The 25133-nt window shown below is 41.5% G+C and overlaps 1 protein-coding gene across 1 annotated transcript in view; it reads left to right on the forward strand.

Annotated features, from left to right (window-relative positions):
- The first annotated feature begins 21366 nt into the window (after nt 1–21366).
- The window catches only part of LOC148822891 (T-cell differentiation antigen CD6-like), a 35676-nt gene continuing 31909 nt past the window's right edge, over nt 21367–25133 (forward strand). Inside the window, exon 1 of the mRNA XM_088929206.1 lies at nt 21367–21570. Coding sequence (XP_088785332.1) covers nt 21519–21570 — 52 coding nt within the window. The 5' untranslated portion in view covers nt 21367–21518. The remainder of the gene's footprint in view (nt 21571–25133) is intronic.

Raw genomic sequence — 25133 nt, forward strand, 5'->3', positions numbered from 1 at the left:
TTATTTTTTATTTCTATTGTCTTTTAATTATCAATTAATTTATCTTTTAATGAAGCAAATTTAGGGAGAAAATGTCCTTATTAGTCCCACAAGGGCTCAAGGAGCCACAGATCATTCTGGTTATTGTAGCTTTAAATGGATCGAACGTCCTACACTAGTGCACAACTGGATAATCCTCCTGCTATATTGGCCAGTTACACAACTGGATGAACTGGAGCAACTGGGGTAAAGTACCTCACCGAACGGACAATAACAGTTTGAAGAACAGACTTGAACCCACAAACTGTGAGACCACAGACTTACCTGACACACTACAGCAAATACTTGGTAATGCAATGCCATCTGTTTTTGTGGGGGGGTTAAAATATTTTGATCTTTCAGAGTGATTGGGGATGCTATAGATTGAGGAGAAGCGTTTAGAATACTTTGAACTAACAAAAAGAAAATGCAAAAACACTGCAAGAAAATAATAAAATACCTACAAAAGGGTTTTTAGTTTAAAAGTAGAGGAATGAGGGTAGAAACAATGTCCCTTTTCCTTCACAGTAGATTGCCGACACAGTCAAAACATGTATATGAAAAATTGCTTCAAATCAACGGGAGTTAAAATTTTCACAGGCTCTGAAAATGAAAATTATGGTCTTCTGTAAATTGCAATGTGAAGGAACTGTGAGGCAAGACTATAATTACTGTTTTTAAATTAAGAACACAGCCTCTTATTTTAAGACATTATGAATCCTGGAGTGCTATAAAAAAATACAAACAACATGGCAACCATTTGAGCTCTTGATAAAAATTAAGCTGGACAAGAAATTCAATAATTATTTGACAGGCTGGCACTTCCTTGACACACTTAAAATTACCCTGGAGAATGTTTTCACGCCAAAGAAAATATTTCTCGATGAGGCCCTGCTGTGCTGTTCCCTGTTAGGAGTCTGCCAAGGCCAGCGAGTGAAACTCTGACATTGTGTTCATTCAGAAAGGTCACGTCATCACTTGTAAGTCCTGTGCAGTTCTAGCTAATTATACTGTACTGTATATATCAAGGCTAAAACAAAACAAGAAATGAATCATTTGGTGCCTACGGAACAAGGAATGCAGACAGTTTTCTGGAAGAAAAAAAAGAGAGGCTGAAATGGTCTTTAAACTTATTGCAGACGCACACCCTCAAACATCTTTTTGCCAGGCTCTTGCTGTCTGACAGGAGAACAGCACGTACTGTAGAAAGCAAGAATACTGAATCCTGTCAAATCTGACATAACTTAACCCGGGTCAGTCAGTAGTTAAAGGAAAAGACTGTGCATCAGAGACGGAGATGAGAAAGGTTACAGTGTCAGCCTTCAGGAATCTGTCCACCAAACTCCGCCGACTGGAATCTAGGAGCCTAGGCTAACGGGGTGTCACTCTATCGGCCACGGAACAGATTCCTACTGCTGGGCTCCTGGAGAAAGGTGGCTGCACGGTCCTGGTAGATAGCCCACTAGAATAGCCCAGCGGGCTGGCCAGGGATGAGCCACCGAGGTCCACAGTTGTGCTTCCCCCGAAAGGTTTCACTGAGTGGAGGGGTCCGACCAGCACGGTGATCCAGTCAGAGGGCCTGGGAGCTGGCCGATTCAAGGCGACCTCCTGAAGGGCAGTCTCCCGAATCAGGAGACCAGGCCTGGCGTATACTGTCAACCCAGTCTCCCAGGAGACATCTCCCCGACAGAAGCGCCTGGGTGCGGTCGGAACCAGATACCCGGACGCCCTTTGGACTAACCCAGGTCATGCTCGTGACCGTCCTCTGGTCCCCTCCCAGCTTCCGGAGCCTCACGGTGACACAGCCGTGGGAGGAGCTCCTAGTCAGAGCTCGTGGTCTCCAGAGTCCAGGAAAGAAAAGCGCTCCTCTGGGGCTCTGGAAGGCGGCTCAGGAGACTGGAAAGAAAAAGAAAAGACAAGCAACCTGGCCAAGGTGCTGCAAAGACGATAGTGAGGAAGAGCCCCGGCGTGCTGGACATCAGGGCTGCCCTGAAGAAGAGCCAGGAAGGCGGCAGGGAAGAGCGTGGCTGGAGAGAGGGGCCAGCGTTCAGCTGGAATGCTATGGTTGAGGGCCGAAGGCAGCAGGAAGACGGCCCTGGGGTCCTGCACGGCGAGCGCTACCCCGGTGTGAAGTCAGGAATCTCCAGAAATAATAATAATAATAATAACAGTAAACTTTATTTTACTGTATATAGCGCCTTTAAAGGTGGCTTCTCAAAGCGCTTTACAGAATGAAAACAACAATAAATAAAAAGAATACACAAGATAAAACACAATTACAATATATAGAGGAGACCGTGGATGGTGGTACTAAGAAGAGCAGAGGGGTGAAGAATGGAACCAGTTAAGCAAAGGCTTTTCTGAAGAAGAGGGTTTTGAGTCTGGATTTGAAGGAGTTTAGAGAAGGTTACTCTCTGATATCCTTGGGGAGAGAGTTCCAGAGCTTGGGGGCATAACAGGAGAAGGCCCTGCCACCCATACAATGTAGACGGGCTTGGGGGACAGTAAAGAGACCAGAATTAGAAGAACAAAGGCTGCGAGGTGGGGAGTAGGGCGATAATAGTTCAGACAGGTACTGAGTTGCCAAGCCGTGCAGAGCCTTATAGGTGAGCATGAGGATTTTAAAGTCTACACGGAATTTGACTGGAAGCCAGTGCAAGGACTCCAGGATAGGAGTAATGTGAACACTTGCACTAGACCTGGTCAGGATCTGGCTGCTGCAGACAGAGGGGCAGAAGTGCTTATGAGAATGCTCCGGTTTCCCAGGGCAACCGCGAGCCGAGTGATGCTGCAGGACAGCAGTCAGAACATAAACACTATATTTTACACATAGAGCTACGTACAAAGAGTCCAGTATTTCTACTAGATTTCTATTTCAATTAACACAATTAATGAGTAGTTCTGAGCAGCAATAATCTGGGCAACCAAATGGAGTACTATAATTATTTTGTATTGATTGTATTGTATTGACCTGTATTTTAATCTACACAGCTCTTCTAACAGATCTTCCAACAGAAAGACAGGTTCAATATTGTAGATATTCATTGCTTTTCCTACCCAGTTTCAAAGTTGATGAACTAATTATGAATAAATAAAACTCACTCACTGTGAGATACTGTACAATTGAATAAATCTTCTCCATCAGCATTCTATATCTCAGGATTCGCTTACCAAAATGACAGCTTGATACATTCTAGAGACCAATAGAAATGTGGGATTATGTATGCGGGTGGCACAGTGGCGCAATGGTTAGCATTGCTTTCTTGTAGTGTTGTAGTCCTGGGGCTGTGGGTTCAGTTCTGGATCTGAGGTGCTATCTGTGTGGAGTTTGTATGTTTTTGCTGGGTGCTCCAGTTTCCTCCCACACTCCAAAAACATACTAGTAGGCATGTCTTGTGCGTCCATTCGGGGTGTGTCCTGCCTAGCACCCATTGCTTGCTGGGATTGGCTCGGACTCCCCCGCGACCCTACATTGGATGAAGCAGCAGTGTTTCTTTATCAGGGTTTTAAAGCGGTCAACCCTGCTCCTCCCAGCAGGTTTTACAGAGAGCCATTAACTCATCAATTTCCAAAGACCTAGGATAATTTAACTGTAATCAGCTCTTAAATTACGATTTTTATTCCGAGTAAATACATAAATAATCAGTCCCTCCATTTTCTAGCTGCTTCATCCAATTTTGGCTCACGGGGAGGTGCTAGGCAGGATACACCCTGAAAGGGACACCAGTCCATTGCTGGCCACACACATACATGTCTACTAGTATGTTTTTGGAGTGTGGGAGGAAACTGGAGCACCAGCAAAAACATACAAACTCCATCTACTGTAGATAGCACCCCAGCTCCAGGACTACAAAGAAGCAATGGGCCACTGTGCCACCCACATACATAATCACACATTTCTATTCTAATTATACTCTGTAGAAAATACAGATTATACTCTTTATATAGCAGCAGGTGGCTTGGGCTAAACTGAAAAGTTGAATCAGAACCACAAGGGTACTGGTATGAAACTATATGAGGACACTGAGGTAAGGAGACTGGGATGTGCTGGATTGGGGACGGAGTACAGTGTCGTAATGTCAGCAGCTGAGTGCAGTGCCTGCATATACTGAAGCATTCATCCCATACAACACAGCATAAGAGTATGAATGTGTATGAAACTGAAGTGAAACTAAATTAAAACAGAGCCGAACTGTAAAGTCTCCAGGAATAAACACTCCATCAATATTCTTACATGAAACAAACTACCGGAAGAACAAAGATGTTCTTCGGACTGCCTCAGGCAATGGTGGCCACACAGGGCTCTCCTAGCTCCTTAGCTCATCTTGATGTGCGCCATTGACACAAAGGGGGAAATATTGAAACATAAAATCTCTATGCAATAAGTTTGACTAGGTAAAAACAGTTTTACAATAAAATTGTCCTAAGGGATGGGATTTTAGTTGGATTCAAACTGGATTCAGCCTTTTTTTATGAACTAATAAAACATGTCTCAGCTGAAATCTTTATACCCACACCAGTGTGCCAGATTTATTCAAGTTTTAATTAAATATTACTTGGTAGTACAGGTGCAAAAACTAAAAACTAAAAAGCAAATGATCTAGCTTTAATTTTTTTTTAAATAAATTATACTTTCCAAAACGATAGAAATACTGCTTTACAATAGGCACTGAATAACAATAGGCTGACATTTCATGCAAAAAAAAACGAATACTCTGATAGCCTTTTTGTTTTTGTGCCTTAGAATTGTGGCAACAACAAATTAAAAAAAGGAAAAGTTTGTTCCCCTCTGAAAATTTATAATTTATATTTTGTCAAAGCCTGTCTTGGTGGGAGCATAACAGGAGAATGCTGTCCTTTTTATTGTTTGGAATACAATCCAAGTCTTCACACCCACATACAGTAAACCTCTTTTTGTCAGAGACACAAGATACAATTTAAAAACCTCATTCTACAATCCAGGAAACTGCTGTTGTTTATTAGAGATCCTACATTGGAGATTGAGTATCCCCTTGTTTCCTTGTTAATCTGAGGTGATGATTTTTTATTAACAATCAATGGGATAAAATCCTACAGTATATGAATTGTGGGATGCCACAAACCAAAGAAAACTGATTGTACTGTATATCCATTACCTGTTACTGGGAGTAAAAGTTTGTTTTGTTATGTCTTTGATTACATATCAAAGATACAGGCCTTGCTACAGGTTTCAGCAGAGAATCTATATTTTGTCCATATATACATATTTAAAAATCAGAAAAAACACATTTTATGTTCAATATGATCAGATAGAAGGATATTGCTACTAGAATTGCATTTAGAATATTGTACCAAAAGACTTAGGACTTTCTATAATAGTTTCATACACTGCCACTAAAAATAGCAGTTTCCCCAAAAGACAGAATTCTGTCAGACGGAAAACATTTCTTTCGGCTGTTTAAGGCAGTGAAATATAATTTAGGATTCCACTGACATACCAGTGGCACAGGGGAAATTTGTTCTGTCTACTTTATGATTAATCCCATTGCACACACACACAAGGCAGCAATAACAGTGATTTTTGGCCTTTTTTGTCATAAAACCATGGCAGTGACAGTTTGGCAAGAAAGTTTAAAAAGGCTCTTCAAAAACAAAGTTTTCTCTCCCTGTGTACCATTCCAATATCAAAAGAAACTGTCGGCAGGAAACAACTTTGAAATAGCTGAAGTGACAGGGGGAACACCTGTCAATATCAAGATAAAAACATTCTAAAAGACTTAGAGGCTCTGAGTTTTGAACTCATTTTTGGTTCAGGTATGTCAGCTAAGTTAATTGGTCTCGGCACAGAGCAGCGGCTCCTGTAATGCCAGTGGAGAATGGAGATGGTGGACATACCCCTCAGACCTGCTCACCCACGGGTGATTGTGATCTGCCACACTGCCAGGCCCACACAGCCTTCAGGAGACCTGCTGGCAATGAGGCAGGGGATCTCTCAACAGTGTCTCTGCAAGGCCCCAGGCAACTGGGTCGTCCTAGGAGCCAACATTTTGCCAAAGGTAGAAAGCCTTGACTGACTCATCCCATCAGCACCACTTGGGGAATTCCAAGACCAAGCGTCACAGGTGAGGAGGAGTTCTTTAAGGCAGCTGCAGTTTCTCCCCAAAAAGGCTCATCTTTGAACCTCCACACAAGTTCTTTATTCATGACGCAACTGTATTATACACGGTGAATTAGCTTGCAGTGAAACACTTTAATTATCAGAATACTTAGTGTTTCAAATTCATTCAAGAGCTTTTTTTCTCAGATTATATTGGAACTAAGTAAAGTAATATTCATATTGTTCTTACAAATGATACTTTGAAATACAAATCGTTGTGTCTTTTGTTAGGATCTCACGTTTTTGTAGCCAGTATCCATAGTGACACAAAGGAAATGTATATACAGAAAAGAGCTTTTAATCAGGGACTGTAACTTTTTTACACAAAACAGATCACAATTTAATACTACCAACTGGAGATGAAATGAAGGCTTTTAAAGACAGCTTTTTACTGCCTTGAAGTTGATATCTCATTCAGGAAAATCAAAGTTAAAAATAAATTGAACAAGAAGCAATAGAAATCTGGCACAACCAGATTGACAGTTCAATTAAGAGGGTGCATCCTGAATTTCATTCAAATGCACAGTACAAGGAAGAAGTGCACCCTAGCTATCAGAACTTGTTAAATTTATTTTTAACATACTTAATTTTAACACATTATTTTCTGAGCCACTTAAAATAAAAACAGCCAAAGCCAGGGAACACTGAATTACGGTATTTAAGACTTTGGAGGTCACGTCTCCATAGTAAAAATGAATGTATTTCTTTGCCTGAGCTTTTATAATTTTATTATGCCTATCTCCCTTACATAAGTGTTCCCCTTGGATACTGAAGATTGCATTTTGATCCTATAATTACCTATATATAGGTATTTGCAATTCGGCATTTAGTAGAGAGACTCACAAACTCTCAGAAGACAGGGCATTTAAACTCTTCTGTTCTCTATAGTCACTAACTCCCTACAGATAATTGTCCTTCCTTTTTCCATATTGAAAGAACAAAGAAATACAAATTTGTCCAATGTGGTAGGCAGTTGAAGGGGGAATTAGCTGCCACCTGGACTTTTTGCAGGGCAGGACATTTTCAGAACCAAAACAAAATCTAGCCAGGCCATAAAAATAGTTTCTTGATCATTGACCCTACTTGCTCTTGGCAGACTGTAGTTAGAATTCAATTCAGTTGCCTGATACTGTTGTAAGATGTGTTTTACAGAAGTAGTGAGTGATAAAATATGTTTTATTAATTAAATAATGTGATTCAATATACAGATGAACAAATGATAGCAGGAAATGATAGCCAAGTTCGTTTTGTCGTTCTTCAGTCTTTTGAGCTGTTCCCTGGAGCCTATTACTGGAATGGGCTTTTTTAAAGAAAATACACAAGATAGAACATACAGTAATCTAATTCATCTTTCCTTGAGGCAGTTGGACAATTTAACTCCTCCTCCTGCTCCTTAACACCCTTTTCAAACAGCTGAAATTCTTAAGCAATCGATATCTGCTTAGCACATCTCTATTTAAAGGAGGTGCTGATCTCAATTATTCTAAGGGCTATGCCTTGTATATTGAAGATCAGAGAAGACAGTTAATAACCAGCTGATTTGGTTTTGAGATAAAAATCATATAATATCTGACACACAGTCTGATTTTCATTCGGGGCATGGGGACCTTTTAAGTGTTGCTTATATAACTGCAAAAGCCCTTGGTTAACTGCGCACTTGTGCAGCCATCTTTATACTTAGCTGTTATCTTTATACTTCTTTATATTTAGCAGGCTCCTTTGATATTATTGCTAATTTGAGCTTTCAAAGTAAAAAGGCTCAGTAATATTGGTTATAACGAAGAACTACAGTACATGGTTGCAAATGAACTCCCCTACTGTGTCAAACCTGGAAAGTTGTGTGAAATCTGCAGGTTTTACTGCCTTCTGTTCTCTTACAGAAAAAAAGACAAGAGGTCAATGCTGCAACCATTCAATAACACTGACACCAACCAGTGGTGTCATCAGTGGTCCATCTTGGTTGCTGATCAGCATTTTAATTGAATGCAATTCAAGCTGCAGCTCAGACTGTCTCTTGAAAAATGCCATGGAACCAGCATGCACAACATACTGTACATACAGTATATTACTTGTTCCAAAGTGTGAACACTTTTTCCTCAACCATCTTTTTTATTTCATGTGTAAATGAATGATAGGGATCTTGATGCTCTGTGATGGGCAAAGTAAAACACTGGTTTGTTTATCGTCTAAGTCTCATGGCAGAAATCGAAATTATCTATGTTCTAAATGAGAGCACAAGATTACACTTTTAGAGTAAAACAATATATTTTTTGGTGAAGTATTTGTGTCAAGCAACGTTTCTTTATCAGGGTTTTAAAATGGTTAACCCTGCTCCAAGACAGCTCTGCCCAGCAAGTTTTACAGAGAGGCATTAACTCATCAATTTCCAAAGACCTAGAATAATTTAACTGTAATCAGCTCTTAAGTTTAGCTTTTTAATTAATCAGCATTGTTCTAAATTAAGCCCTTTTGAGTGCATTCTGGACAGAAGTCCCTCAAGGGTCAGAATTTCTTTAATTGAACAAATGGTTTGCTTAACTGTTTCATAACTGACAAGTAATCTGAAGTTCACCCTGGACAGGATGCCAGGCAGACAGACACACACAGACACGTACACACTGACACCAGGACCAATTGTCCCAGAACCTAATTAACCTACAGTACCAGTATATTTTTTGGAGTGTGGGGGGGGGAAACCATGTGAATATGGGTAGAACATACCAATTCCACCCACATACTGGAGCACCCCAGATCTGGAAATGAATTCGGGGCTCCTGCACTGCAAAGCAGCACTGCTAACCACTGAGCCACCGTGTCACACCCAGCAGAGTCTAATGGGGGTTAAATGGACTGTTGAATTTGACATTTGGATTTCAAAAAGATGAAGGTTCACTCGTAGAAAATCAAATTAAAATCACCTTTATTCATTTAGGTAATGTCATTTTAGAAAGAAATTAAAGGGGTGTTGGCTTAGCAGCTTAAAATAATGAACAATGCAAACAAACCCTGAGGATCCGGCTCCCCCAAGACCCTGTGTTGGATAAAGCAGTTAGAAAATGGGTGGATTGAGTCCCTTTAGTATTTAGTTTTTGCCACATGCAATCATTCTCTTTACCACCAGGTGATGCTGGAGTTTGGCCTCAGCTCCCCACAAGCCTCTTCTGTTTATGCAAAAGCTAAAAGTGCTGTTGTAGCAATTGTAAGTCCCTTCAGTGTTGCACCAGCCACTACAGCTTGGCTCAATGCTGTTGGTACAGTATATCTCAGTCAGCTTCCAGAAGAGCCTTCAGCATGGTCTGACCCACATGGGATACATGTTTTCTCAGTTTAATTCTGAGATATAATTCAAGACCTAGCAAACACCTGGCAGATCATGTTGTAGACAAGAGTACGGTTTAGAATACAGAAGGTAAAACAAGCTGGGAATACAAAAGACTTAGATGTTTGCTGACGTGTCGTTTACATCTTCTAGAAACCGTGGAAAAGCAGTTTAAAACTATATATTCAAAAGTGCAGTATTCAAACTGAGGTGATGCTATGGTCATATTGCACTAGTTAGGCCTCATTTAGAATATTGTGTGCAGTTTTGTTCACCACTTTTTAAAAAAGATATCACTGCTCTATAATCAGTCCAGAAGAGAACTAGATGCATTTTGTGACTTCGTGGAATGTTCTATACTGGCAGGATTAAAAAATGAGCAGAGAAGAATGCAAGGAGACCTGATACAAGTATTCAAAATCCTCAAGGGCCCCGACCCAGTCCTCACAGAGAACTTCTTCAAAGGACACTGTGAAACACATACCAGAGGATTTAAGTGGAAATTACATTGAAGAGCATCTAAAACTGAAAAGTTTAAATTAAATTTAAACTGAAAACTGGAAAACTGAAAAGGCACTTTGTTTTCAAAATGTTGTTGAAGTTGATACCCTTTCTTCAAGAAACAGCTGGATGAGATCCTTGGATCAATACGTTCCTTGTGTTCCTAACTACCAATGGACCAGATGAATGGTCTCCTCTTATTTATAACCATTCTTATGTTCTTAACGCTCTAAGGTTCTATAATTACCTACGTAAACCAACTAAAGAAGGACTTTAGTGGAATGAAAGTAAGGGGAGTCTCTGAATCTCTAGAAATTCAAGAAGAAATTATTAAGCTAAACTATATTGTTACCTTTGTACCCACCAAACAAACACAAAATGCTGTGTTTCTTCATCTGTAATTAAAGTTATGAATATTTAAAAATGCAAAGTAGAGTCAATAGCGTTTCCCCCTGTCTGGATCTGTTGATGGGTCTCAGTAGGAGACTGCTGTGCTTCAGTTTCCACAGCATGTCTCCCTTACAGGGAAATTTGTTATCTTAGTGTAACTTTAATTTTAAAGCTCATCTGTGCTGTCAGGAACTTCACCTGCGATCAGCCTCCCACTGAAGTGTTTTTTGCTTGGTGTCAGAGAACAGGCTATATTTCCATGCTCTCACTAGTCTCAGTCTACAAGTTCATCCTTTCTGTCAGTATTGAAGGGCCTGGACTTGTCACCTTTGTCATCTCAATACAAGTAGCCTGTAGCTGAGGAAACCTTCTACAGGCAATACAGGCAATCCCTGCTGCTTCCTTTTTTTCAAATTTTGAATCACCATCCATTTATTATATATCACTCAGTTTGGAACTGCCAATTATTTTAAAGCTCCCTGGAAATGACTCCCACATCCTCTTAGGAGACATGCCATTTGGTCACCTGTGGCAACATGTGTGAGCTCCTGACAGGCGAGAGAGTCCTGATTGGAAAAGTGGCACAGCTTGAAGCGATGTCACTGAAAGCTTGCAGGAAGTGACTGGAGTTGTTGTTTTCTGGAATTAATCAGACAGGGCTCTCTGGGATTCCCAACACTGACCTACCTCTCCTGGGGAAAACCTGGTCACAGAACAGTGAGCGAAGAACGGTACTTCTGGTTTGTGCTCCAGTTGAGATGTTAATAGCTAATTGGTTTCAATCTTCTATTTTTAAATTTGCTTTCACCTCTTGAAAAGTTGAATCGGATATGGGAATGACACCATCCTTGTGTAGTGTTTCATAGCCGTTCAGGGACGCCAAATATGTAATCATAGTGGCTCTCTGAAGGCACCAGTTCTGTAGGGTTTGGGCATTTACTGAGACAATTATTAATTGTAGCAGTAAATCACAAAATTGATTCTTTTGATGGCTTTAGAATCCAACCATGCGACATAACTCAAACAACGCACACACACAGGTACTAATACACGAGGATACATTTATTAATACATAGAATATGCATGTAAACCTAACAGATCTTATCGAGAGGGTTATCAGAATACAAAAGGTATATATTCAATCAGTTACGAAGTGTTACACATCAAGAGGACATACGTTCAGTATATCATTCATTAAGACCGTTTCGTAAATGAACTTGGTTATAACTTCTACATTAGATACTCAAAACAAGTACATAACTCTTAGGAATTAAATTGATATCAACTGGTTGGGATAACAATTGAATTCTCGAGCTGTAATGCATTGAAGTTGAATACTCATCCAATTTCTGGGGATTCAGATCTCCTGCAGGCACAAACAATCAGCTGCAGGCTTGTTGCTGTCCAATCCGCGCTCTCTGGCTCCGTGCCAGGCTGTGCTGTGCGGCTTGCAGCGGTGCGCTGCTGATGCTCACTGACCGGCTAGTTAGTGTTGGCTTTAACTAGCAAAGTTTGTGCACAGGAGAAAAGATGACTGTGGATCCCAGCAAGTCAGGAAGAGGACCGGTTCGTTCCTGATGAAGAGCTAGTTCTGAATAGTGATTCAGCTGTCCACAGTTCTGACCTGTCCACGAGGCCTGCTGCTGGTTACTCTCTGGCAACCTCCACTCTAGACTCTTAGAACAAAGGAAAGTTCTGGCACTCGGACACACTGGCCGTTCCGTGGTTGTCCGGGCTGAGTCTCGGGATGGTCAGGAGGCGCGCTGCGAGAATGTCCTGCCCTTGGGAGCCTTCTGCTCCTGGGCCGTCCTGCCCTGGAATTCTCCTTTGAATTCCCTTTAGAACAGTCCACAGAATCCTCTCCAGAATCTTACTGAATCTCCCGAATCTGAATCTTGTTGAATCTGAATCTTGTTGAATCTCTTGTTGAATCTCCCAGGCTCTCTGTGTTGCCTGTTTTTACCTGGAGGAACTTCAGCTTGTTGATTGGCTGAAAGTTCCATGGGCATCAGAGTCCCACGTGGGTTACTCGGCCCTACCAGTCCCTGATTGGTTGACCACGGTGAGATATGAGTCACTTACTCCTGACACTTAGGAATGCAGTCCAGATGTCCAACTGGCACTCCCTAGACTGATAGGCGCCAATGGATGACCATTGATCATGATAGCCAGGCTTAGCTAAGTGCACCCCCCTTTGGGAGCTGTCCTAGGAAACCTTAAATCACCCTAATGGTCTCTCTGTGGCTGCACCACAGAGATGAACAGAGAAATGGGGCCTCATTTGGGAAGCTCAGAAACACTTAATTCTGCCTTATTATTAAGCCTCGCCGCTACATATCCCCCCTTTTTGAAGGTCACGAGGTCCTGAGGCGTTGTTGCCTTCAAAACAAAAACAGAGTTAAGTGATGTCCCTTGCCATTAGAACATTAATCTTAAATGTCCACATTACTCCTCGAGAATTCATACCGGAACCAGCATTGGATGCAAACATTATGAACAACATCTGGAGTATGTATAAACACGGTAGGAGACATTATCTAAGTCTAGGAATTACACATCAGGAAGTTCACTGTCAATATCTGATACCTCTGTAGGCAGATATTTGGGGAGAAGTCACTTCCTTTCTTTTGACATGCTACCTTTGACTCATTCATGCTACCCGGAGTACATCTTGATGTGAGAGTACAGCATTCAGAGTACATCCAGTCATGATCCAGCTACCCGGCAGTAGTGTTACAATAACAACAGTTCCTGTTCCCAGCCCCCCGATAAACCACAACACCTGTGTTGGGTATCTGCTAGGGTGGTTTGGAGGTTTGTTCCATTAAAGCAAACTAACTACCTGTACCTCTTCAGGGCTTACTGTTTCTTGGATTTCTATCCAATTCCTTAGTGTGGCACCTGAAGGCATCCATGACCTCAAGTTTGGTCTTATGTTGTCTGGTTCTAGACCGTACAGTGTTAAGTTACCATGCTGTACTATGGCCTCCTCAGGAACTTAAAGGAACTGTTTTATTAGGTAGCTGCATCATGCCTGTCACAAGTCACAGTGTCAGTTAAACGTGGTGTGCTGACCAGCCATTTACTTCCCACCTGCTCTTCATGGGGTTCATTAACCTTCCTCTGCTCGTTAGTAGCTTTACACCCTTCATTGGTGAATCGTTTAGACACAGCCAATGGATAGCTTTGGTAGCCATACCCATCTCAAGATTTGGAACCGAATTCAATCTTGGATTGCCTTCTGGGTGAGCTATGAGCGATGGGGTTAATGTCACATACTCCTCTACTGAGAAGAGTGGAATCAAGTGGGTTGGGATTTGTGCCGTGGCTAGACTGGCTACAGTGGCACTAAACTCCCTTAACAGGTCTTGTGTCAACATTCTGGCCTGTTGCACACAAGCATAAACCCACTGTATAACACCAACAATCATGTCCACTGGTTGGGGAATAAGGTTTAACCCTGTTGCATAGGAGGTTGCCTGTAGGATTTTCCCTAAGCTTTCCAACTTTTGCTGCTGTCGATACAGTCTGTCACTACCCTCTGGCCTCTCTGACACCTGCCTTCTTGGGGCAGTCAGGGTGAGAGTGCCAGTAGCACACAAACCTACCAAAAAGAGCAAATGCACAACAGTGGTGGCAGCAATCAGTCCTCCCAAAAGTCTTTTAGGGTGGCTGATCCCAGTCATCTCCTTCTGAGTGACTGTCGCCTTTCTAAGCTGGCGCAGCGTGTACATGGTGTCTTTCTCAGTATGCCATGTGGCATCTTGGGCACCAACATCCTGGAAATCTGGGGAGATCTGACGCAGCTGCTGATGCTGCTCCTCCTTTTCCAGGGCATCTACTTTTTCGATTTGTTCATGCCTGTGCTCTAGGAAACCTGCAGGGGGCGGTGCAGCGGTGGAGCATGCCTGACCCTCGGCTGAGTGGTCATCTGGAGCACCTGAGTGATCTGGGATTGTTATCCCATTCTCACTGTTCAGGTCCACCCTGCACACTTCCTGATTGAGGAATCCCTCTATCGGCATGTTTACAATCGTTAGCTGGGCGTGGGTGTAGGACACCTGCTCGCTCCCCCCTTCCCTCGCTAGGGGTTCAGGGAGCTGCCCCAGCACTGGGATAGCTAGTTCATTGTCTTCGAACTCGCTATCACCCACCAGGCCCATGTCAGTGCAGGCGGGGATTCTGACACCCCTCTTTGCGATGTCCTGCACTGGCAGGCGGGTGACTTGACCATCCAGCTCCAGTCTGGGTGAACCACTGTTGGTCAGACTCAGACTGACAGACTGAGCTGGTGGCTGTAAGAAAACCGGCTCGGCTTTCATTCCCTGTCCCTTCTGGGGGACTGGGTGTGTTGGCAACCCTGCTGTCGAGGCAGGAACAATCAGGTCAGTCTCACTCACTACCTGGTAGTTGTGAGAAATAATGTTACCTGACTGCAGGTTCCCTGGGTCACAGCAGAGGGAATCGGCATCTGGGATCAGGTGTGTCCACAGCGCAGTAGTCTCAGCGTCCAGCTGGACCTCCTGTCTAACCTGTGAATGTTGCACCAGGGGCACCTGGCGGTGGCCCTGTGACAGCTGCTCAAGCAGATCCTCACTAATAGAGGACCTCTCAGGGCTAAGGGCGAGGGCTACATCACCAACCTGCTCTCCTGCCATCTGGATCCCTTCCACCACTGCAGGGTGGTGGTCCTGACCCCTCTTGGGTGCCAGGGTGCACAGGGAAAGCTCCTTTTCATCGCCAGGTGGGGAGATCTGCTCCTCTTTAGGGATGTAAAAGGGGTGTGCTTTACCTGGTGGATCAGGCGGCTGCTTGGAGCACCGCTCCTGTGGCAGGGAGGCTGTTGTGACCTCAGCCGGGACACGACTTCCCTGTATATCCGGGGAACAAGAAAATATTTTTATTTCTTGTCCAGAGGGAACAGAGGGAATCTCCACATAGGCTTCTGTGTTCGGTGGGCACTGTGTGAGCACAGTCTGCCTCTTGGCCCCCCTTTCCTTCTGTACAGAAGGCTTAGGAGCCTTGACCTGTTTCCACACTTTGCCTTTCTGGTGATCCACCAAAGGTTCCTCTCTGAGTCGCATGCCCTTTTCTTTTTCAACCCGTTTGAGCTTGCCCTGTGACATCAAACACCTTTCAACCTCAGTGTCAATCAGTGTCTCACTGGGTAAGACATCTCCCATGGCAGCCTTGAGGTAAAAGCTTCCTGCTTTTCCTCTCTGTTTTACTGCCTGCTCTGTGACTTCAGGGGTGGAGTCAGCACTCGCTTGGGAGTGGCCGACCTCATCCAGGCAGGAACCCTTCCGCTCAATCAGATAGACTGAGGGAGGGAGAGGGGGCGGGTCTCCGCCTCCTCCAGTGGAGAGTATCAGCTCATTCACGCTTCCGGCAGCCTTGGGGAGCGGTTGTCCCTGTCCTAATAAAGCTTGTTCAAGCCTGGCCAGGCGGGCGGCTACTGAATCCTTTTGTTCAGCCTTTTCTAGCCCTTTCCCTTCCCCGGTGTTCTCATGGCACTTAGGACGCTGGGTGCGGTCCTGTGTGAGTGCTTTGGAACGGGGCTTAGCCAGCTCAGGAGCCTGTGCTCCTTCGAGCAGGGGGGAATTAACCCTGCTGGCTCTGACGGCGAACACAGTCGCTTTAGCAGCTTTTTGCTCAGAGCGACTTTGGACATCATACTCCCAGGCTTTCTGCGCGAATCTCTTAATATCAGTCATTTTCATGGTCTGTGCATCTGTATGCATTAAGATCATCTTTCTGACTGACGGGTGGAGATTCGCAATGAATAAACCCTTGAAATGTGTGTTCTCTTCGCAACCCTCATAATTTCGCCCTGCAAAATAAGTTCGTCTAAGTCTCTCGTAATATTCGCGAGGGGACTCTGCTCTCTCGTGCTTAATGTTAAGAGCGGCGGCTATCGCAGCAGTCGGGTCAATAAACGCACTGTATTCTTCGATAAGTGCTTGACATAGCTGCTCAAAGTCATTACAGACTTCTTTCATCTGCCTAGCCATCCACTCATGTACAGCTCTGCTGGTAGTTTTCCTGACCAGAAACACTTTCTCCTGTTCTGTGGTGTTTGGCAGGTACTGCAGGGTATACCTGAGGTCCTGAATATAACTCTCGATATTATTCTCTGACACTGCGGGGTCAAATCTCTCTATGTCCTTCGCTAGCTCTCTCAGAGAATGGAGATTTATCCTTCTAGCTTCTCCGCTGACGGAGATATGGAAGAGATCGTGGTCAGACTTGTCGCTGCTAGAGAGAGTGCTTAATAGCGACTCGAATTCAGACCTTTTAGCAACCATCGTTAAACTTAAAGAGTATTACTTTTAAGTACGAAATCACAGTTTTACCACAGAAAACCACAAGATCAAGTATGCAATCAACCCGGTAGATTGCAAAAGATCACAAAACAATCAAGCACTGCTTAAAGAGCAAGGGGAACTTTTTTCCTTTCGGCTTTCAGCACACTGTATTGTCGTGTATGAAACCCGCGGCGTTTTATATGAATTATTCCGCTTGGTTGATTCATTTCAGTCTTGCCACGCCCACCCAGGGACGCCATAAATGTAGTGTTTCATAGCCGTTCAGGGACGCCAAATATGTAATCATAGTGGCTCTCTGAAGGCACCAGTTCTGTAGGGTTTGGGCATTTACTGAGACAATTATTAATTGTAGCAGTAAATCACAAAATTGATTCTTTTGATGGCTTTAGAATCCAACCACGCGACATAACTCAAACAACGCGCACACACAGGTACTAATACACGAGGATAAATTTATTAATACATAGAATATGCATATAAACCTAACAGATCTTATCGAGAGGGTTATCAGAATACAAAAGGTATATATTCAATCAGTTACGAAGTGTTACACATCAAGAGGACATACGTTCAGTATATCATTCATTAAGACCGTTTCGTAAAGTGAACTTGGTTACAACTTCAATGCATTACAGCTCGAGAATTCAATTGTTATCCCAACCAGTTGATATCAATTTAATTCCTAAGAGTTATGTACTTGTTTTGAGCATCTAATGTAGAAGTTGTAACCAAGTTCACTTTACGAAACGGTCTTAATGAATGATATACTGAACGTATGTCCTCTTGATGTGTAACACTTCGTAACTGATTGAATATATACCTTTTGTATTCTGATAACCCTCTCGATAAGATCTGTTAGGTTTATATGCATATTCTATGTATTAATAAATTTATCCTCGTGTATTAGTACCTGTGTGTGCGCGTTGTTTGAGTTATGTCGCGTGGTTGGATTCTAAAGCCATCAAAAGAATCAATTTTGTGATTTACTGCTACAATTAATAATTGTCTCAGTAAATGCCCAAACCCTACAGAACTGGTGCCTTCAGAGAGCCACTATGATTACATATTTGGCGTCCCTGAACGGCTATGAAACACTACACTTGTACCAGTTTTGGAGTTTTACTATTGCCCTTGGAGACCACTGGGAGAAACACTGGGAGAAACAGTTGGAGACAGTGTCACCCCCTATCTGTTCATCATCAACTGATCAGCTAGTAACAGTTGTTCAGTTGGAAATTAGGGTTTGCAAGTTATGTAGAGACTACGAAAAGCTCTGCAGACTGAAGCAGCTGGAAACAAAGAGATTGAAGTGCAGAAATAAGTCAACCACAAGCAGAAGATGCATTAAAATCATCCATAAAATATAAAAGATGATATTCAGTGAACTAGTGATAGAGACAGGGCCTGTACCAGGATTCTAAACCTTTCTCCTTTAGTCTCTTCCCTAGACAACAATGCACTGAAGTCCTGATCAATCCAAGCATAATATTGTAAAAATAGCCTTACTAATCAATAATAATGGAAACCTGGATGAAAATGATATGCTTTCCAACAAATACAGCAGCTTAGCTTTTTGGAGATGAGGGCATCAGTCAATGAAGACAGCTAATCCTCTTCATATTGTTAGACACTTCTCAGAAAACCACACAACTCTGAGAAATCAAGCTGGAGATTTCTTTATTACAATAAAGAAAGGAGAACAGATGCAGCCAGCAGCTCACCTCTCACTCGCTCTCTATGGGACAGCAGCACACTTTTATTCTTGGAGATGAGCAACATTTCCATACAAAAACGTACAATTTTATGATTTGTTAGTGATAGTCTGTTGCCAAATACGGTACAAAGTCAGACAGTTAAGGCAGTGTAACTGTGGTCAACCTTGGTAATCAGCCAAAGTCTCTGTTCCCACTTTATATAGTTAAACCAGACACAAGACACAAAAAACACTGTTTGTGAAACCCTGGGTGTCTGGAGCACAGAAACAAATCTTGCAGAATTTGCAAGTTTAATTTTTTAACATAACATAATAACAAAGATGAGCTCTGAATGGCTTCACTCCCTCCTGTCAAGGCCTCGGGAATCTGGAGAATCTCATTCACACAGCATCCTGAGCAATCTGGCTTATTCTAGCACACAGCAAAGCATTATAAAGGTGCTTAAGGAGCTGATAAACAAGACAATTTGGTAATATAGTAGGTAAAGTCATAAGCCAAACCATTTGTGCCAAAACAACCGAGTAAAGCATCCAGCCATAACCTGTTACACCTTAAGTAAAACTATATAGAGCCGAAGCCTGCTGTACATCACAAAGACATATCTGAGTTTGAACTGCTCAAGCCTGAGCATGATTAGCATAATGCATTGTCAGTCGAACATGGACCATGGCCACAGACATCTGCTCTGCAGTAGTGAAATTTAGACTTTTTAACTTTGAATGACAACCTGAAGACCAGCTTAAAATGCATGCCACTTGTGATGTCCACTCATGGTGCCCAGCTGTTTTCAACATGGGGCAGACAGGACAAAACATAAGGACCAGACAGAAGGGGTGCAGGATGGTGTCCACTACAGTTCAGCCTGATGCAGAAGGAGCAGGTCTTCGAAACATCACAGACTGCTCTTTTATTGGGCAGGAGCACAGGCTCTGGGAAGCGCCACGTGTCCTCCGACACCTGTGTAGGCCAGGGCTGTTCCTTTCATGGAGAGCTGGGACTATATCACACACTATCGTCCACTTCAGGCTCCGAGACCAGACACCAAGCTGCTGTCAGATTTTGTGCTCAGTGAACAGTGGTCAGGGAAAGACCATCATCTCACTGCACATCCAGTCCACACCATGCACCAGCAGGGATAATGACAAAAGGGAAGGAAACAACAGCATACCAGGCCCCAAAAGGGATAACACCAATTGGCACTAATTTTTACATAGTAAAAGTAAATTTACACCAATTACTAATAAGGGATGAAAAAAAAACTAGAGTCTGCTACCACCACCAGCCCACCTTGACCTCATCACTACTATTCAGAAGCAATTTGTAAGCTTGCAGGCCAGAAGAGCTTGGAACTATACCTTCAGCTATTGGGGTCATGTCTCGAGTTAGCTCTGTGATTACTCAATCTAAAGCAGCCTGGCAGGCTGTTGTAAGCAGAGAGCGATTTAAAGCATCTGTAACCTGCTCAAATCCTACAGCTGACACATTAAACAACCTGGCGAACAGTAATAAATGTATGAGCTCTGAGCCTGCTGCCCAAGATCATGATGCCTGTAAACCATTCTGCCCTGCCCAAGTCATTTGCCATATTTGACCTTGGAGCGCCCAGTTTTCCCCAGAAATATTCTCAATATCAACTGTAGAATTTATGGAGCTGAAACGTCCAACAATCCAGTCAAAAAGATCACGTTGACATTGACAGGTTGACAGATTGACAGGTTACTTCTGACACTTGTAAAACCTTGCCTGTTGTTGGGCAATCACATGCAGAGGGCACAACAGTAGGTTCCACATCTAAGAGAAATTTGGTGGGGAGGCCTCCAACCTCACGTTCAACCCAGAAACCTCTCTGAGACACTGTTGTCAAAGGCCTAACAGAGGCCCACATATCCTATGGTTGTAAAAGGATTCTGGGGCATTTGCTCCCTCTGATCTCTGGAGGCATGGCCAGCTCTAACAGGGCTCTCTTCTGTTCCTGTCACGACAATCCCTCCTGTTGTCTTTACTGAAACAAACAATGTCGCCTGCAACGTCCTGCAACGTGAAAACAGGTTGGAAGCTTACTTCATGGCCTCTGGCCTCAACTAGTCCAGTCCTATTCCTAAAGCCATCTTTAGGGTATGGACTACTTCAACTACGACCATGACCTTTACCACCACCACTTGATTGAACCACCATTATCCTAGTCACCTTACTATTTTCCACATTTTGTTCTGCTTAATCAGTTCTCTTCTCAGGTCTTCTCATGTATGTACCTTCTGTCAACTTGCCTTGACACAATCTTCTGCAATTCCGGCTTTGTAGCTCCAAAACACCTGTGACATTGTGTACAGTATGTGTGTATGTCAGGAGTATCACACTCCGAATGTGCTTCCTAGCATGTCCCGAGTCTATAAACTTCCTTCACTTCTTCACATTCAAGGAGCCATAGGCCGGGATTGATCCCTGGACTCAGGAGCTGTGAGGCAGCAGTGTTCACATGACATCACTATCCAAGTCCACATAAAGTTCAGATAAAGTCTACTTTTTGTTTCCATAAACATAGATCTGTCATGGTTGTTATCTTAAAACCAAAAGACTAAAATGCCTGTCGAAAATCAGCAAATAATTGTTTTTCTGCATAAAGAAGGATAAACGTGAATGTGATAAGCAGAACAATGTAAAATTGCAGAGACATTTATATGTTAAAATGTATAAAAACCCTCATCTGCATGCATCTTAAAGCTTGATGTCTTTGTCATCTGACAGGTGTTAGACTGGGAGTCAAATATGTTTTAATTAAATTATTTACAAGGAAATTCTGAAGCGTGTGTGTGTTGAAAATAGCACAATCTTTAGGAAGACAATGGCAAAACAAAAGGAAAACTTCGGTTTTGAGCAGTGTGCTAGAAGCAGTCATGTGCTATGGAAAGAAGTACTTGCAGCGAATCCACTCAGGTTAATAAAGCACAACTGTCAATAAAAGAGGAAACCACGCTCTGCAGACACACAGACACAAAGAAGAACAAATGATGCCAGCAGGAGACTTGACGCTTTCATGATAAGAAACAAAAGTTTTTTTTCTAACTTCGAGAACAAAGACACATGAGAACATCTGCTAACTGTTTCGACATGAAATGGAACTGCTAAAGCTGACTCTCATAATTCAAGCTGTGGTTCTCTCTCAAGGTAACACAACTTAAATTCTTAATTTTTCACCTGTGACTGTTGCTGTTAGTCTGGGTTCAATGTAGCTCCTTCTTTCTTTCGTTGCTGGATGCCTGGAACTGGACCCTCCTCTAACCTTTCAATTTAAGGGAATCGCACATGTAGATACGTATAACTAATTTACTGTATATAATGGGTTAGTTGTGGTATTTCTTTGCTAAAAACTGTTATTAAGAAATCAAGGCTTTCGCTGTGCTTTTTCTGAAATTCTGTAAGAGATTCTATTGTCTTAAATGTTTTTACTGTGGTGTGAAAAAATAGAAAAATGAAATATTAAAGTATATAATCAAAGATTATTAAAAACCAGTTGAAGCTTTTTTTTTTACCAAATTAGGATGATGGTAATGCTACTTGTACCTCAATCTTTTAACTTAGAGATAAGAAAAAATAAAATTAAATGCTTACTTTGAAGGATGGCTTCTTATCACAAACTGCAATGATAATCCTACTAAAGGGCTAAAGTAAACGAAAGAGAATCCTAAGAAGTTATTTTTAGTCATTTTTGTGTAATATTAAATTTAATTAATATTATTAAAATTGTTGTGAGATAAATGGAGTGAATGAGTAAATTGAGCGGTTAATGTTAGTTATATTTAATATCCCATTCGATCGTATAAGCAAGCTGAATTAATTTATTTTACAATAATTACGTTTGGTTCCCTATGGGTTTTGAGAATTGAGTGTAGTTCTTTCAAGAGTTGAGAGTTTCTATTTTGAATTCAGAACACTAATCCTTTCTAATGTGATACTAATTCACATTAATGGGATTAGACTTGCAAAATTATTTGACATTTTATCTTTTTCACTTGATGGGTGAAATCTGTTTTTCTCCTTCTTTGGTGCTGGTATTAAAATATGTTGCCATACAATCACACAAAAAAGCATCTTTTAATAGCTTTATTGCTAAAGTTTTTTCTTCCTATAATATTCACTGTGTTCTGTTCAACCTCAGTCTTATACAAGACACTAAAGAGCTTCTAGAAAATAATTGTTATGCTTGCTTTGAAAGTCCATACTTTTTCATATAAAATATACTAAAAACAAGAAAAGAAACAAAAAAAAATCAGTCCTAACTTTATGGGAATTTGTCTATTGTCATGGAAACACAAATGCTTCTGGGGTTCAGTATATTTTTAAAGGTCAGAATAAATCTCCTACTATTAAGAAAAAAGGCACTCATCCTGAAATGTTCTCGATAGCACGTTATAACAAATCAAATAAATACCGGAAAGAAAAAAACTAAATTAAGAAGCAAAATAGTTTGGCTTTATAACATCCAATACAAGGTCATACTTATATCTTAACTGTGCACTAAAGAATTTCAGGATAGATCATTTTAATTTTCACTTTGTGTCTCCTATTTTAAATAAAAAGAAGCACTTCTGAAATTGAGAAATCCATGTACGTGAGCATCAGATTTCAGGTTAAGGAAATACTGATTCCTTCAAGCACCGCCTGTACAAAATGCACAACTCCACGAAAAAGGAGCTATACAACAGCAAATGGAAAACAGAGTATCACACAAAATGTCAGTTTATCTGAAAAAACGTTTCTCTTAAAAAAGTGTGAAGAACAGCTTGTTGTTGTAGTTTGTTTCACCTTTATTTTTATTTCAGAATTTTGTATATTCAATTTTACTCTTAACAAGATACAGCTAATTGCATTAATTTGCTTTGGGAAATGGGGTAGCCAACAATAACAACAAACAGTGCAAAATCCACTGCAAATGTCAGGCGTATACAGTATGTGCGGCCAGATACATACTGAATTGTTGCACAGAAATGGTGTGTCCGATTTTAAGTATTCAAAATGGCGATCAGCAGAGATACACTGTTGCCATTGTGCTTTTCGTTTCTATTGGACGGTCTGCACTTCTGTTTCATTCACAATTGTTTTTTAATGCATGACTGGCACCTAATCCAATCACAACAGGTTGCATTTTCTCTGGGAGAGTGCAGATTTTGGAGACCAAGATGCCAGAATCTCTTCCAGAAAGTGAAGTTCTGGTTGGATTGATGATGGTTCAGTTCACCGTCACATGAAGCTGTCTGGGCCATGTTGACCTCTCACTGTTATTTGTGCCTATCATTTCAATTTTAAACACTGAAGGGATCAATAAACAGTTTAGAAAAGGGTAGAAATGAGTAACTTCTTTACACAGCAAAACATTTGGTGAAATGTTGTATGGAACACAATTAAAAGTGAAAATGAATTTAAAAGGAAAAAACAGTGTAAGTACTATTCTGGCTCTTGATAACTGTTTTCAGAGTTTGTCTTCCTGGAATGTTTCCTTAACATTCCTGAAATCTAATTGAGTAAAGGTCTAAATTTCTGAATTAAAAATTCTGAGAGAAGACAGGCATATCAAAAATGTATTAGAACATTTGCGTGTTATAAGAGAGCAACAAATTTCGTTCATTAACTCAATGGCTTCTTCTGAGCATTGTTTTTCGAGTATTGTTCCAATTGCAACCAACCTTACATATCTTTTCAAACATTTTATTGCAATTTTACTCAATTCCTTATACATTTATTCTGGCAATGAAAAATGAATGCTTGCATTTATGAGTCACGTATTCGGATTTTACTCATTCGGGGATCCACGCAGGCAGACTAATTGTACAGTGGCACAGAATAATTAGTTGGTGCTTTAATGTTCAGGCTCCACTTCGTTAATGGACTTTAGTTGGAATTTGCAGAGATTCTGAATCTTTAGCATGTGGGTATGCTTTGTGTCGATGGCTGCTCTGTGAATAACCTATATCCTCAATGTTATTAATAGAATTTTAGTCATAGAAAAGAGTTTGTTTGTTTCAGACACGGCAATTAGCTAATTTGGAAAATGTTGTGAGGTTAAAACCTGTTAACATTACAAAATCAAAGACATTATTCTTCACAACCTGCAAGGACAAAGTTCAAGTAAGTTAGACCCATGAAAAGCTCTGCTATTTCGTATATGTTTTGTTTAATGCAAACCAATAATTGTCTGCAAATCATTATCTACATTGATCGCATGCTATTTAAACAGTAAAACAGTGGTTCCCTTTTTCTTTTAGTTCATCTCCCCCACAGTTCAAAATCACAAGAATGTCAGTATTATCTTCAATAAAAGGCAGATTAATGGATTTTATTATCTTTCATAGTCGCATATGTTATCACACATTTGAGCTAGTACAAGATAACTTAAAGTTGAATATGGATGTACTCAAATTCTCTTTCTTGTTTAAGCTAAAATAAAGGCTGGTTGAAGCACACGTTTATTTCTGGTTCTGCATTGTTTAACTGCAGATTTCACTGGAGTTAAGTTGATCCATGCCAGTCAACCAATTTTAGAGCTAATGGCAAGACTCACATGTACACAGTACAAATGAGGAAGAAGATCAGATTCCCTGCCAGTAATGTGCAGCGACTTGTGTAAAATAATGTGTCGATGAAAACTGAGGGTGTTGGAAAGAGCAGAAACTCATACAATTTGGTAATGGATACAACTTTCCATTTGTAGCCTTATTTTTCAGAATTAATTG

The sequence above is a fragment of the Atractosteus spatula genome, chromosome 12 (genome assembly GCF_055471065.1).
Source record: "Atractosteus spatula isolate fAtrSpa1 chromosome 12, fAtrSpa1.hap1, whole genome shotgun sequence".
Classification (NCBI taxonomy): Eukaryota; Metazoa; Chordata; class Actinopteri; order Semionotiformes; family Lepisosteidae; genus Atractosteus; species Atractosteus spatula.